At 39.7% G+C, this 14799-nt stretch overlaps 1 protein-coding gene across 1 annotated transcript in view; it reads right to left on the reverse strand.

Moving 5' to 3' along the window:
* Hormad2 (HORMA domain containing 2) overlaps positions 1-1206 on the reverse strand; it is a 93561-nt gene extending 92355 nt beyond the window's left edge. Inside the window, exon 1 of the mRNA XM_075942806.1 lies at positions 1171-1206. Coding sequence (XP_075798921.1) covers positions 1171-1206 — 36 coding nt within the window. The remainder of the gene's footprint in view (positions 1-1170) is intronic.
* Positions 1207-14799: the final 13593 nt, after the last annotated feature.

Raw genomic sequence — 14799 nt, forward strand, 5'->3', positions numbered from 1 at the left:
CCTTCTGCAGTTCTGATTGTGCTAAAACTTATCCACCTTGCTCTGCCTCCAGAGTGCTGAGATTAAAGGTGTGTGCCACTACCACCCAGCTAGAGATGCATTTTTAAATTTTTTTTAAAAAAATATATACTAGTTCCAGTTCCACCTCCCCACTTCTTCCACCCCCACCTTCCCCTATTCTACCTCTATCCACTCCTCAGAGGAGGTAAGGCCTCCCTTGTGGAGTAACAAAGTCTGGTATACCAAGGTGAGGCAGGAACAAGCCCCTTCCCCATATATCTAGGCTGAGCAAGGTATCCCTCCACAGGGAATGAGGTCCAAAAAGTCACTTCATGCACCCAGGATAAGTTCTGGTCCCACTGTCAGGGCCCTCCCCCAACAGATCAAGCCAAATAACTGTCACCCACATTCAGAGGGCTTAGTTTAATCTATGCAGATCCCTGGGTGTCAGGGTCCATGAGCTCCCACTAGCTCAGGTCAGTTGTCTCTGTGGCTTTCCCAGTCATGATCTTGATTCCCCCTTGTTCATGTGATCCCTCCTCCCTCTCTTCTACTAAGCTCTAGGAGCTGGGCCCAGTGCTTGGCTATGGATCACTGCATCTGCTTCCAGTTACTGGATGTAGGTTCTGTGATGACAATTAGGATAGTTGTCTGATTATAGGGGAAGGCCAGTTCAGGCACCTCCCCATTACTTTTAGGAGTCTTAGCTGGGGTCATCCTTGTGGATTCCTGGGAATTTTTCTAGCACCTGGTTTCTCCCTAATCCCATAATGGCTCCCTCTATCAAGATATTTCTTTCATTGCTTCCCCTCTCCATCCCTCCCCCGCCTCGGCCATCTGGAGCCCTCATGTTCCCATCTCCTATCCTCTCCCTTCTACTTCCCAGGTGACACAGATCTTAATTATTTCCCTTCCTGGGGCTCTCCACGTGTGATCCTCTTAGGATCCTTCTTTTTACCTAGCCTCTCTGGGGTTGTGTATTGTAGCCTGGTTATACTGTGCTTCATGTCCAATATCCACTTATGACTACATACCATGTTTGTCTTTCTTGGTCTGGGTTACCTCACCCAGAGTGTTTTTTTCTAGTTCCATCCATTTGCCTGCAAATTTAAAGACGTTATTGTTTTTTTTTTTTTTACTGCTGAGTAATATGCCATTGTGTAAATGTACCAAATCTTCCTCATCCATCCTTTGGTCGAGGGGCATCTCGGTTGTTTCCAAGTCTTGGCTACTACAAATAATGCTGCTATGAACATAGTTGAGCAAATGTATTTGTGGTATCAGTGAGCATCCTTTGGATATATGTCCAAGAGTGGTATTGCTGGATATTAAGATCGATTCCCAGTTTTCTGAGAAAACTGCCATCCTGATTTCCAAAGTGGCTATACAAGATAGCACTCCCACTAGCAGTAGAGGAGTGCTCCTCTTACTCCACAACCTCTTCAGCATAAGCTCTCATTGCTGTTTTTGATCTTAGCCATTCTGACAAATGTAAGATGGTATCTCAGAGTCATTTTGATCGCATTTCCCTGATGGCTAAGGATTTTGAACATTTCTTTAAGTGCTTCTCAGCCATTTTAGATTCCTCTGTTGTGAATCTGTACCCCATTTTTGAATTGGATTATTTGGTATTTTGATGTCTAGTTTCTTGAGGTCTTTATATATTTTGGAGATCAGTCCTCTGTCTGATGTGGGGTTGGTGAAGATCTTTTTCCATTCTGTAGGCTGCCATTCTGTCTTATTGACCGTGTCCTTTGCCTTACAGAAGTTTCTAAGTTTCAGGAAGTCCCATTTATTAATTGTTCTCAGTGTCTGTGCTACTGGTGTTATATTTAGGAGTGGGCTCCTGTGCCCATTTGTTCAAGGCTACTTCCCACTTTCTCTTCTATCAAGTTTAGTGTAATTAGATTTATGTTGAGGTCTTTGGTCTGTTTGAACTTGAGTTTTGTGTATGAGGATAGATATTGACCTATTTGAATTCTTCTACATTTATTTTTTAAAATATTTATTTATTATGTATACAATATTCTGTCTGTGTGTATGTCTGCACCAGACCTCATTACAGATGGCTGTGAGCCACTATGTGGTTGCCGGAAATTGAAGTCAGGACCTTCGGAAGAGCAGGCAATGGTCTTAACCACGGAGCCATCTCTTCAGCCCAAATTCTTCTACATTTCAACATCCAGTTATGCCAGCACCATGGGTTGAAGATGCTTTCCTTTTTTTCCATTGTATAATTTTGATTTGTCAAAAATCAGGTGTTCATAGGTGTATGGATTAACATCAGGGTATTCAACTTGATTCCATTGATCCACATTGTCAGTTTTTATGCCAATACCAAACTGTTTTTATTACTATAGTTCTATAGTAGAGATTGAAGCCAGGGATGGTGATATCTCCAAAAGTTCCTTTATTGTACAGCTTATTTTTTGGGGGGCTATATTGGGTTTTTTCTTTTTCCATATAAAGTTGAGTATTGCTCTTTAGAGGTCTGTGAAGAATTGTGTAAGGATTTTGATGGGGATTGCACTGAATCTGTAGATTGCTTTTGGTAAGACTGTCATTTTTATTCTGTTGATCCTACCTATCCATAAGTATGGTAGATCTTTCTGATATCTTCTTCAACTTCTTTCTTTAAATACTTAAAGTTCTTCTCATACAGGTCTTTCACTTGTGGCTATTGCAAAGGGTGATGTTTTACTGATTTCTTTCTCAGACGGTTTATCATTTTTATATAGGAGGGCTACTGATTTTTTTTTTAGTTAATCTTGTATCCTACTACATTACTGAAGGTGTTTATCAGTTGTAGGAGTTCCCTGGTAGAGTTTTGGGGGTCACTTATGTACACTATCATATCATCTGCAAATATTCAATGTTTGACTTCTTCCTTTCCAATTTGTATCCCCTTAATCTCCTTTTGATGTCTTATTGCTCTAGCTAGAACTTTCAGTACTATATTGAATAGAAATGGAGAGATTAGACAACCTTGTCTTATTCCTGATTTTAGTGGAATCACTTTGCATTTCTCTCCATTTAATTTGATGTTGGCGGTTGGCTTGTTGTATATTACTTTTATTATGTTTAGGTATGTTCCTTGTATACTTGATCTCTCCAAGACCTTTATCATGAAGGAGTGTTGGATTTTGCTGAAGGCTTTTTCAGCATCTAACAGGTGACCATGTGGGGTTTTTTTAACTTTCAGTTTATTTACATGGTGAATAACATGGACCAATTTTCATATGTCAAACCATCCTTGTGCTGGGCGGTGGTGGCGCACGCCTTTAATCCCAGCACTCGGGAGGCAGAGGCAGGCGGATCTCTGTGAGTTTGAGACCAGCCTGGTCTACAGAGCTAGTTCCAGAACAGGCTACAAAGCCACAGAGAAACCCTGTCTCGAAAAACCAAAAAAAAAAAAAAACCATCTTTGCATCTCTGGGATGAAGCCTTTTTGATCATGGTGGATGATTTTTTTTGATGTGTTCTTGGATTCTGTTTGTCAGTATTTTTGCATCAATGTTCATGAGGAAGATTGGTCTGTAATTCTTCCTTAATTGTGTCTTTGTGTGGTTTTGATATCAGGGTAACTGTTGCCTCATAAAAAGAGTTTGACACACTATCCTGAGTGAGGTAAGACAGACCCAAAAAGAGGAACATGGGATGTACTCACTCATATTTGGTTTCTAGCCATAAATAAAGGACATTGAGCCTATAATTAGTGATCCTAGAGAAGCTAAATAAGAAGGAGAACCCAAAGAAAAACATATAGGCATACTCCTGAATATTAACCTTCATCAGGCGATGAAAGGAGACAGAGACAGAGACCCACATTGGAGCACCGGACAGAAATCTCAAGGTCCAAATCAGGAGCAGAAGGAGAGAGAGCACGAGCAAGGAACTCAGGACCGCGAGGGGTGCACCCACACACTGAGACAATGGGGATGTTCTATCGGGAACTCACCAAGGCCAGCTGGCCTGGGTCTGAAAAAGCATGGGATAAAACCGGACTCGCTGAACATAGCGGACAATGAGGACTACTGAGAACTCAAGAACAATGGCAATGGGTTTTTGATCCTACTGCACGTACTGGCTTTGGGAGAGCCTAGGCAGTTTGGATGCTCACCTTACTAGACCTGGAAGGAGGTGGGTGGTCCTTGGAGGAACCCTGATTGCTCTTTGGGCTGACAAGGGAGGGGGACTTGACTGGGGGAGAGGGAGGGAAATGGGAGGCGGTGGCGGGGAAGAGACAGAAATCTTTAATAAATAAATAAATAAAAAAGAGTGACAATGTTCCTTCTGTTTCTATTCTGTGGAACAATTTGAGGAGTATTGGTATTAGACTTTCTTTGAAATTCTGGTAGAATTCTGTGCTGAAACTATCTGGCTCTGAGCTTTTTTTGGTTGGGAGACTTCTATTTCCTTAGGAGCTATAGGTCTATTTAAATTGATTATCTGGTCTTGATTTAATTTTGGTATGTGATACCTATCCAGAAAATTGTCCTTTTTATTTTATTTTTACATTTTCCAATTTTGTGGAGTACAGGTTTTTGAAGCATGACCTAATGATTCTCTGGATTTCCTCAGTGTCTGTTGTTATATCGCCTTTTCATTTCTGATTTTACTAATTTGGATATTCTCTTTCTGCCTTTTGGTTAGTTTGGATAAGGGTTTGTCTATCTTTCTGATTTTCTCAAAGAACTGATTCTTTGTATTGTTCTTTTTGTTTCTATGTTACTGATTTCAGCCCTCAATTTGATTATTTCCTGGCCTCTACACCTCTTGGGTGAGTTTGCTTCTTTTTATTCTAGAGCTTCCAGGTGTGCTGTTAAGTTGCTAGTGTGAGCTTTCTCCATGTTCTTTATGTAGGCATTTAGTGCTATGAACTTTCCTCTTAGCACTGCTTTCATGGTATCCAATAAGTTTGGGTATGTTGTACTTTCATTTTCATTGACTTCTAGAAGTCTTTATTTCTTCTTTGACCCAGTAATGATTCAGTCGAGCATTGTTCAATTTCCATGAGTTTGTAGACTTTCTGCAATTAGTGTTGTTGTTGAATTCTAACTTTAAGCCATGATGATCTGATAAGATACAGGGGTTATTCCAGTTTTTTTTTTTTAATCTGTTGAGGTTTGCTTTGTTACCGTGTATGTGGTCAATTTTAGAGAAGGTTCCATGAGGTGCTGAGAAGAAAGTATAATCTTTTAGGTTTGGGTGGAATGGTCTATAGATAACTATTAAGTCCATTTAAGTCTAACATCTGTTAGTTCCCCCCAGCCCCCTCCACATTTTTTTGTTTGTTTTGTTTTGTTTTTTGAGATAGGGTTTTTCTTTGTAGCTTTGGAACCTGTTCTGTACTTGCTCTGCAGTCCAGGCTGGCATTGAATTCACAGGGATCCACCTGCCTCTGCCTCCTGAATGCTGGGATTAAAGGCATGTGCCACCACTGCCCAACAAATTTCCTTATTTCTCTGTTAAGTTTCTGTGTGGCTGACTTGTCCATTGGTAGGAGTAGGGTGTTGAAGTCTCCCACTATTAGAGTGTGGGTTTTGATGTGTGATTTAAGCTTTAGTAATATTTCTAAATGTGGGTGCCCTTGTGTTTGGTGCATAGATGTTCAGAATTGAGACTTTAAGTAAGGAGTTTTCCTGTGATGAATATAAAATGTCTTTCTCTAATCTCTTTTGATTAATTTTAGTTTGAAGTCTACTTTGTTAGATATTAGGATAGCTACACCATCTAGTTTCTTAGGTCCATTTTCCCAACCTTTTACTCTGTGGTAATGTCAGTCTTTGAGGTTGGTGTGTGTGTGTGTGTGTGTGTGTTTTAATTATTTATTTATTAAGGATTTCTGCCTCCTCCCCGCCACCACCTCCCATTTCCCTCCCCCTCCCCCAATCAAGTCCCTCTCCCTCATCAGCTCGAAGAGCAATCAGGGTTCCCTGACCTGTGGGAAGTCCAAGGACCGCCCACCTCCATCCAGGTTTAGTAAGGTGAGCATCCAAACTGCCTAAGCTCCCCCAAAGCCAGTACGTGCAGTAGGATCAAAAACCCATTGCCATTGTTCTTGAGTTCTCAGTAGTCCTCATTGTCCGCCACATTGGAGCACCGGACAGAAATCTCAAGGTCCAAATCAGGAGAAGAAGGAGAGAGAGCACGAGCAAGGAACTCAGGACCGCGAGGGGTACACCCACACACTGAGACAATGGGGATGTTCTATCGGGAACTCACCAAGGCCAGCTGGCCTGGATCTGAAAAAGCATGGGATAAAACCGGACTTGCTGAACATAGCGGACAATGAGGACTACTGAGGTGTGTTTCTTTTTTTTTTTTTTTTTTTTTTTTTTTTTGGTTTTTTCGAGACAGGATTTCTCTGTGGTTTTGGAGCCTGTCCTGGAACTAGCTCTTGTAGACCAGGCTGGTCTTGAACTCACAGAGATCCGCCTGCCTCTGCCTCCCGAGTGCTGGGATTAAAGGCGTGCGCCACCACTGCCCGGCCGAGGTGTGTTTCTTATATGTGGAAGGATGGATTCTGTTTTTGTACCCATTCTGTTAGCCTGTGTTCTTTTAGAGGTGAATTGAGTCCATTGGTAGTAAGAGATATTAATGACCAGTGATTGTTAATTCCTGTTACTTTTGGTTTTGGTGGTGGTGAAGATAGTGTGTGTGTGTGTGTGTGTGTTTCCTTTCTTCGGGATTTGCTGGTGTGAGGTTTTATATTGCCTGTGTTTTCACAAGTACAGCTAACTTCCTTGGGTTGGAGTTTTTCTTCTAGCACTTTCTGTAGGTCTGGATTTGTAGATAAGTATTATTTAAATCTGATTTTTGTCATGGAATATCTTGTTTTCTCCATCTTGGTGGTTGATAGCAAAGAGCTTTGCTGGGTATAGTAGTCTGGGTTGGCATCCATGGTCTCTTAGGGTCTGCAGAACCTTCTGCCTGTTCAGAACCTTCTGGCTTTCAGAGTTTCCATTGAGAAGTCGGGTATAATTCTGATAGGTCTGCCTTTATATGTTACTTAGCCTTTTTCCTTTTATTCTGTATGTTTACAGTGTTTTAGTATATGGAGAGAGGACTTTTTGGGGGGGGGGTCATCTATTTGGTGTTCTGTAAGCTTCTTATACCTTCATAGGCATATCCTTTAGATAGGAAAAATTTTCTTCTATGATTTTACCCAATATATTTTCTGTGCCTCTGAGCTGGAATTCTTCTTCTTCTATCCTTATTATTCTTAGGTTTTTCTTTTTATGGTACCCCAGATTTCCTGGATGTTTTGTGTTAAGAATTTGTTGTTTTTAACATTTTCCTTGACCAATGAATCTGTTTCCTCTATCGTATCCTCAATGCCTGAGATTCTCTCTTCCATCTCTTGCATTCTGTTGGTTCGCTTGCATCTGTAGTTCCTGTTCATTTATCCACCAGATTTTCCATTTCCAGACTTCCCTCAGTTTGTGTCTAGAGGCATTTTCTTAATTGAGGCTCCCTACTCTCTAATGACTCTAACATATTAAGTTGACATAATAGCCAGTACACATAAAAATAAATATAATATAAATAGGCACATGCACACATGCACAATAAATAAAATTAATAAATAAATTAATGTAATAAACCCTCTTTCAAGTTCCTCAATGTGGTGATTTAAATGAGACTGCCCTTATAGGATCACGTTTGAAATCTTTGTTCCTAGTGGAAGGAGTTACATCATTGAGGGTGTGCTGTGAGGTTTCAAAAACCTATGGTCATTCCCAGTTAGAGTGCATCTCTCTCTCTCTCTCTGTCTCATACTTATTGATCAGAATGTAAGCTTGTAGTATGAATAATAAAAACCCAGAGACAAATATTGGGGTTCAAGCTTAAGATCAGCTTAAGATCAGAAAAGTAAAGCAGCCAACCTTTTCCTCTACCAAATATTCAGATCCTGTCTCCACAAATCCTCAGACTCCACAATCCACTGAGTTCCTGTCTCTTCCCCTTTATAGTCCTCTCTCCGCCCAGCCATATTGCTCATGTCTCCACCTCCCTAATGCTGGGATTAGAGGTGTGTGACTCCCCAACACTGGGATTAAAGGTGTGAACCACCACCTCTGGATCTTTTTCTGGATCAATCCTGTGTAACCCAGGGTAGCCTTGAACTCACAGAGATCAATATGTCTCTGTCTCCTGAGTCCTACGATTAAAGGTGTTGCCACCATTCCCTGGCCTCTAGTGGCTTAGCTTTGCAATCTGATCCTCAGGCAAGCTTTATTTATTAAAATACAAATAAAATATCACTACATAAGCTCTTAACTACTGCTCCAGTGCCACACCTGCCTACTGATATGCTCCCAGCCATGAGGGTCACAGATTCATCCTCTGAAACTGTAAGCCCCCACTAAACTCTTCCTTCCATAAGCTGCCTTGGTCATGGTATCTTATCATGGCAATAGAAAAATAACATTCATCAAATTAAAATTTATTTAGTCTAATTTGGGGGAGCTCTGCACAGTATTTTTAAATTGAAAAGACTTTAGAACTCATTTAACTAAATGTACATATGTCATAGGCACTAAAGGGACTTCTAGAAAACTAGTGATTTACCGTATCATAAAGTTGGCAAGTTACTAGTGTCCTTTTACTATATTATACAGCTCAACAGCTGGACTTCTAATAATTCTAATAAAGTTAATTAGAAGTAGTTACTACCCACAAACATCTTCAGATAAAAAGGAACTTCCAAAAAGTATACATGCATGAGTACACATAGAGACAAATGGACAAGACACACACTCACACCATCTGTACATTCTAGATGTGATTTTGCCACATGTAAGAATGTATCTTTAGTAGTCTATATAATGACAATGAGTTATCACTTTATGTTTTTGACAAATCACATTATATTCAGTGATTAGTTTAAAGGTATTTTACTTGATGCCAGGCATGGTTATTCACACCTGTAATCCAGCAGAAGGACTATGAGCTCATACCCAACCTGAACTATATAGTGAATTTTGACTATGTACTATACTTCTAAAAAATAAAAACAAAATTGGGGGTTTTAAGCCAGGCAGTGGTGGCGCACGCCTTTAATCCCAGCACTCGGGAGGCAGAGGCAGGCGGATCTCTGTGAGTTCAAGGCCACCCTGATCTACAAGAGCTAGTTCCAGGACAGGAACCAAAAGCTATGGAGAAACCCTGTCTCGAAAATAAAAAAAAAATGGGGGTTTTGAACCTATAGATCCTGAGAAGTTAGGGTTTCAAGTTATTGGGTAATAACTGACATGGAATGCACAAAATAACTCACCAAAAACACTCCAAAATGGCAAAGTGATAGGAATAACTCATTTGTGAAGCTAAATAATTTGAAAGTATAAAGACATTAAATACAGGTAGTAAAAGGCCATTTGTAGTAAGAAAGACCAATGGCTGGAAAAGCCTCTGCAATTTTGTTACTCCAGGGACATTTCCCTTTACCTAAGCTAGTCTAATAGTTTAAATGTTACTGGTCATGTTTTTGTAAATATCTAATATATGAAAATACTATACTTTGAAATAGAAAGCATTATCATGTTTTGGTAGTAAAGCATGTTGCTGCTGACAATTTAACTACTAAGTTGTGTGACCAGAAGCTGGTTACTTTACTTTTCCAAGCTTCAGGTTCTTCTCTCTCTCTCTCTCTCTCTCTCTCTCTCTCTCTCTCTCTCTCTCTCTCTTTCTCTCTCTCTCTCTTTCCTTCTTTTTGTTTTTTGAGACAGGGTTTCTCTGTATAGCATTGGCTGACCTGGAACTCAGTCTGTAGACCAGGCTGGCCTCGAACTCAGAGATCCGCTTGCCTCTGCCTCCTGAGTGCTAGGACTAAAAGTGTGTGCTACCACTGCCCTGCTCAGTTTCTTCCTTTCTGAGAGATTTAATTGAATAATAACATAATGCCCTTGGCACAATGCCCAGCACATAGTTAAGTGCTGAATAAATATTGACTTCTGTAGTTATTATCATTGTTTGTAGTATGAGATAACAGAACCACACTGTCACTTTAAATTTACTGGGAAAAGCACTTCATATAACCCAAACAAAGGTACAGTCGAAGCAAAAAAGTCAATTTGTTTAATTTAGAGTGAGAAAAATGCCTGCCATGCTGACTGCAGTTTACACACCCAGCTCAACATCCCCCCCCCCAGGAGGGAGTACACATTAAGAAGCTAGATGAGATTCGGTGTTGCCGCGGGGAGTACACTGGGGCAAAGCCAGAAAGATGACTGCTTGCTTTAAGCCTGATTTCTCCTTCAACTCCAAACTTTTTCTCACTCTCTCTCTCCCCTATAATTTAATATTCCTTGAAACAAGTCTATATTCACTCTTCTAACCAAACAAACCTTCTGACTTGGCACCGAGTACAGAATAAAGCATCAGTTCTTTAGCCTAGATTTTAAGATCCAAATTAATCTGTTCCCCAATTTCCTGTTCCATTTTGTTTCCATCCCCTGGCCAACATGAGAGTCTTACTACAGAAGAAGCAGCTTTCCCTAAAGCATGCCATGCTTATTTATTATGAGCCAAGGCACAGGTTATGTTTCCTCAAGAAATTCTCTCTCCTCTATGAGCTTTTTCATCATTTCAGAGTATACAAAATCCCTAAATTGCTACAGTCTGAATTACTGTATTCTTTTATGGGTTCTGAGGTAGAGACAGCATCTCAATCTGGCTTAAGGTGACCTAGAACTCACTATGTAGTAAAACTGGTCTCAAGCTTGCAACAATTCTCCTGGGGTCTCTCATTCTTCTTCACATATATGTAAATATTTATACATATATGTATATTAACTTAATTACATGAATCTTATTTTTCTTAATCAGATTACAAACTTCTAAGATAAGGATCATTTTTTTGTATCTTCTCATAAACCAATACATTATTACATACAGAGTATATATTGAACCTAAACAAATAAATGATGAATTAATGACTGTTCTGGGATATGCTAAATCAGCCTGGGCATATCCAGCAACTAGCCTGACATACTGTAGCCTGTCAAGTCTGAATCATAAATGTCCTCCAAAATTGAAGACATGGTCATCAACCTGTTGTGCTACTGAGAGATAGTAGAACTTTTAAGAGGTAGAATCTAATGAAAAGACATTAGATTATCAAGTGAGTCTCCTCCCACTCCCACCCCATTCCTGGCCACCACGGGTGTGCCACCTTGCTCTACTGTATTTTCCCCTGCATGTCCCCATGATGTTCTGCTTTGATACTGAGTCAAAAACAATAGAATCAACTTCTCAAACTGTGAGCCAAAATAAACCCTTCTTCCTCTTAAGTTTATTATTTCATATGCTGTCACCACACAGGAAGTGACTAACACATTCTCCCCCAGATTCTTAGCATCAAAGCTTCTCACAGTGCTCTCCTATTTAGTTCTGAAAATTACATCACAAGTTTCCTAATTGCCTCAGGAAGCAGATGTCTAATGAAGGACCATTCTCTTTAAACATCTCTTTGTTTCTGATTCCTTTTACTCTAGTAAACATGAAATAAGCACCCAGTAAGTCATTTTGTAATTGGTCTTAATTTTCCAAATATTCCCCTGCCCATTAGGCATTAAAATGTAGACATACTTTCCCAGAGTATTATGTACCAATTAACTGATAAAACCACTGCTAACGAAATTTTAAATTAAGTAACTTACTAAGTGATTATTGATTTTCTTTTAATTCTTAACAAATACCTTAGATGCTTCTAGTGTTCTGGTGTTGTGAGCGAGCTGAGCAGTAGTCATCATGAGAGTGAGTCAGGATTCTTTCAACAATTATAACCTGTTAAAAAATTAATTAGAGATTTGGCCTAACATAATACTTCCTATCTTGTCTTTCCAAAGATGAAACTGATTTTAAAATCAAAACTTAAAGTCAAGTAAGTTTAAGGATAGACTGTTTCCCAGACTTTCCTGTTTAAAGAGAAATTTACCAAGCTCAATTTTGAAAACACAAAGGGAGAATGAAGCTAAAATAGTTCTACCTGTCCCTATCAAAAATTATAAAAATCTGAATTAGAAAAATTCTTATTTTGAATTTTTCAAATTAGAGCTATATAAATCAATTATAACTTGACAAGCAATTTTAACAATCATTTAAGCTTTCACTACAAGCTTTTTCTAAATCTGGTATGAAGTCTCTATATTAATTTTTCAACCACCCAAAAAAACTATAAGATAATCTATTTATTCATAAATACATTCTCAGAAGAAAGTCCCCTAACGATGCAATATATCTCATTTACCTTTGTTATTCCCTCAAACAGTAACTGTCTTCTTGTGCATAGCAGGGCTCAAAAACATTTCTTAGACTAACTTCTTATTTGTTTACAAACTCAAAACCTATTCAAAAAATGAAATTAACAGGTGTTGGTGAAGAGGTGGAGAATTAAAATCTTTATACATTGCTGGTTCAGATGTAAAGCAACCCAGAACACAGTATGAAGTTCTTCCGATTCTTAAACAAATTACCCTAATATGCAGCATTATCATGTCTAAGTATAAAGCCAAAAGAAATAAACAAGGAAGGGAAGAAGCAGGGAGGGTCTCAAATACTTGTTCATCAACTCTCATAGCAGCATTCTTCACACAGTCAAAAGGTGGAAACAATCCAAAAGTCGATCAATAGACAAATGGACAAACAGCCAGGGGCAGTGGCATGTAGGCCCAGCGACACTGGAAGCTAAGGCAATCAGCTCAGTCTAGGAGTTTGAGGTCAGCCTAGATAACATCACAAGTCCTCATCTTTTAAAAAAAGATGGGATGGGGGTAAGGGGAGATGGGGAGAGAAAAGGGAGAAGGAGAGAATGGGGGGAACTAGGGGAAAAAGGAGGATTGGGATAAAGGAAGGTTGGATAGGGGAGCACGGAAGCACAATTCTTAGTTAAGGGAGCCACCTTAGGGTTGGCAAGAAACTTGAACCTAGAGTGGCTCCCAGGAGCCCAAGCCGAGGTCCCCAGTTAGTTCCTTGGGCAGCTGAGGATAGGGAACCTGAAATGACCCTAGCCTATAGCAAGATATAGACGAATATCTTGCATATCATCATAGAACCTTCATCTGGGGATGGATGGAGATAGAGACAGAGACCCACACTAGAGCACTGGACTGAGCTCCCAAGGTCCCAATGAGGAGCAGAAGGAGGGAGAACATGAGCAAAGAAGTCGGGACCACGAGGGGTGCACCCACCCACTGAGACAGTGGAGCTGATCTACTGGGAGCTCACCAAGGCCAGCTGGACTGTGACTGAAAAAAGCATGGGTTAAAACTGGACTCTCTGAACATGGCGAACAATGAGGGCTGATGAGAAGCCAAGGACAATGGCACGGGGTTTTGATCCTACGCAATGTGCTGGCTTTGTGGGAGCCCAGCCAGTTTGGATGTTCACCTTCCTAGATATGGACAGAGGGGGGAGGACCTAGGACTTACCACAGGGCAGGGAACCCTGACTGCTCTTTGGACTGGAGAGGGAGGGGAAGAGGAGTGGGAGGAGGGGGAGAAGGATGGGAGGAGGGGGAGGGAAATGGGAGGCTGGGAGGAGGTGGAAACTTGTTTTTTTTTTTTCTTCCTTTTCTCAATAAAAAAAATATAAAAAAATAAAAAAGGGTGGGGCATGAGGGTGGGGAATAGATGAATGGATAAACAAAAATGTGAAATATATATATATAGGCTACTCAATCTAGAGAAAAGGATAAAATTACATGCCACAATGGAACCTTGCAAGCACAATACTATGTTTAAAAAAATACTAAAAGCAAAGCCAGGTACAGAAGAACAAATATATGATCTCACATATGAGTACCTACAACAAATTAAACAAAACTGCAAACAAAAAGTACAACAGAGGTTATCAGAGCTGAGGTGGGGACAGAGCGGTGGAATTCAATAGGACAGAGGGTTCTATTCACTACGATGAAATATTTTGGAAATGGTAAATGGTTGGCATTTGTCACATGACAGCTGAGCATTGCTAGACTGTGCACTGAGAATGGCTCGCATGATTAATTACACATTATGAATAATAGATCACAATTAAAAAGTTGATGAAGTTGGGGGGGCCCAAATTTATACTCAAAGACTAAATCATCATTTTAAAAAGTTTTAAAAGTTATGAATTAAAAGTGTATTTTTCAGTGGAATTTTTTAAAAAGTAAATCTATTTTCTTTCTGAAGATCTTAATTTTATTTCAATTTGGGTCTTATTTGTAATAACCCATTTAAAGAAATTCCACTCTGGCTCACCAGGGCGGTTACCTGTTATATTAGCAATTAAGGCAAGACTCCGGAAGATTTTTACAAATAAGAGGTTAGAATTATTTGAAGACAGTGCCACAAGGTGGTGATAGAGACTATAAGCAGATACTATTTAATTTCTCTTAAATTATTTCTTCAAAACAGCACTAGGTGACACTATTACAATATTTTTATATGAGTCTGAAATCTACCTGATGGTTCTTGAGTAGTCCTTAAAGGTTGTTTTCTTTTGTTGTCTTCAGAATGTAACTGTCAAGTCTGACCCAACACAACCATTTCCTCCCTTACATTTTAAGAAATAAGGAAGGCAGGCTTGAGAGAAGACCCAGCATTTAAGGACACTGGGTGCTCTTTCAGAGGACTGGGGTTCAATTCCCAGAAGCCACACAAGTGACTCACAACCATCTAAAATGTCATGTAGGCATACATGGAAATAGAGCACTCATATACATAAATAAATATGTCTTTTAAAAAAAGAAAGAAGGAAAAGAAAAGTAGGTACAAGGGCTTAAGTTCCAGTTCTAACCCATTAGAATATAAC

This window comes from Microtus pennsylvanicus, chromosome 12, assembly GCF_037038515.1.
Source record: "Microtus pennsylvanicus isolate mMicPen1 chromosome 12, mMicPen1.hap1, whole genome shotgun sequence".
In the NCBI taxonomy this organism is placed as follows: domain Eukaryota; kingdom Metazoa; phylum Chordata; class Mammalia; order Rodentia; family Cricetidae; genus Microtus; species Microtus pennsylvanicus.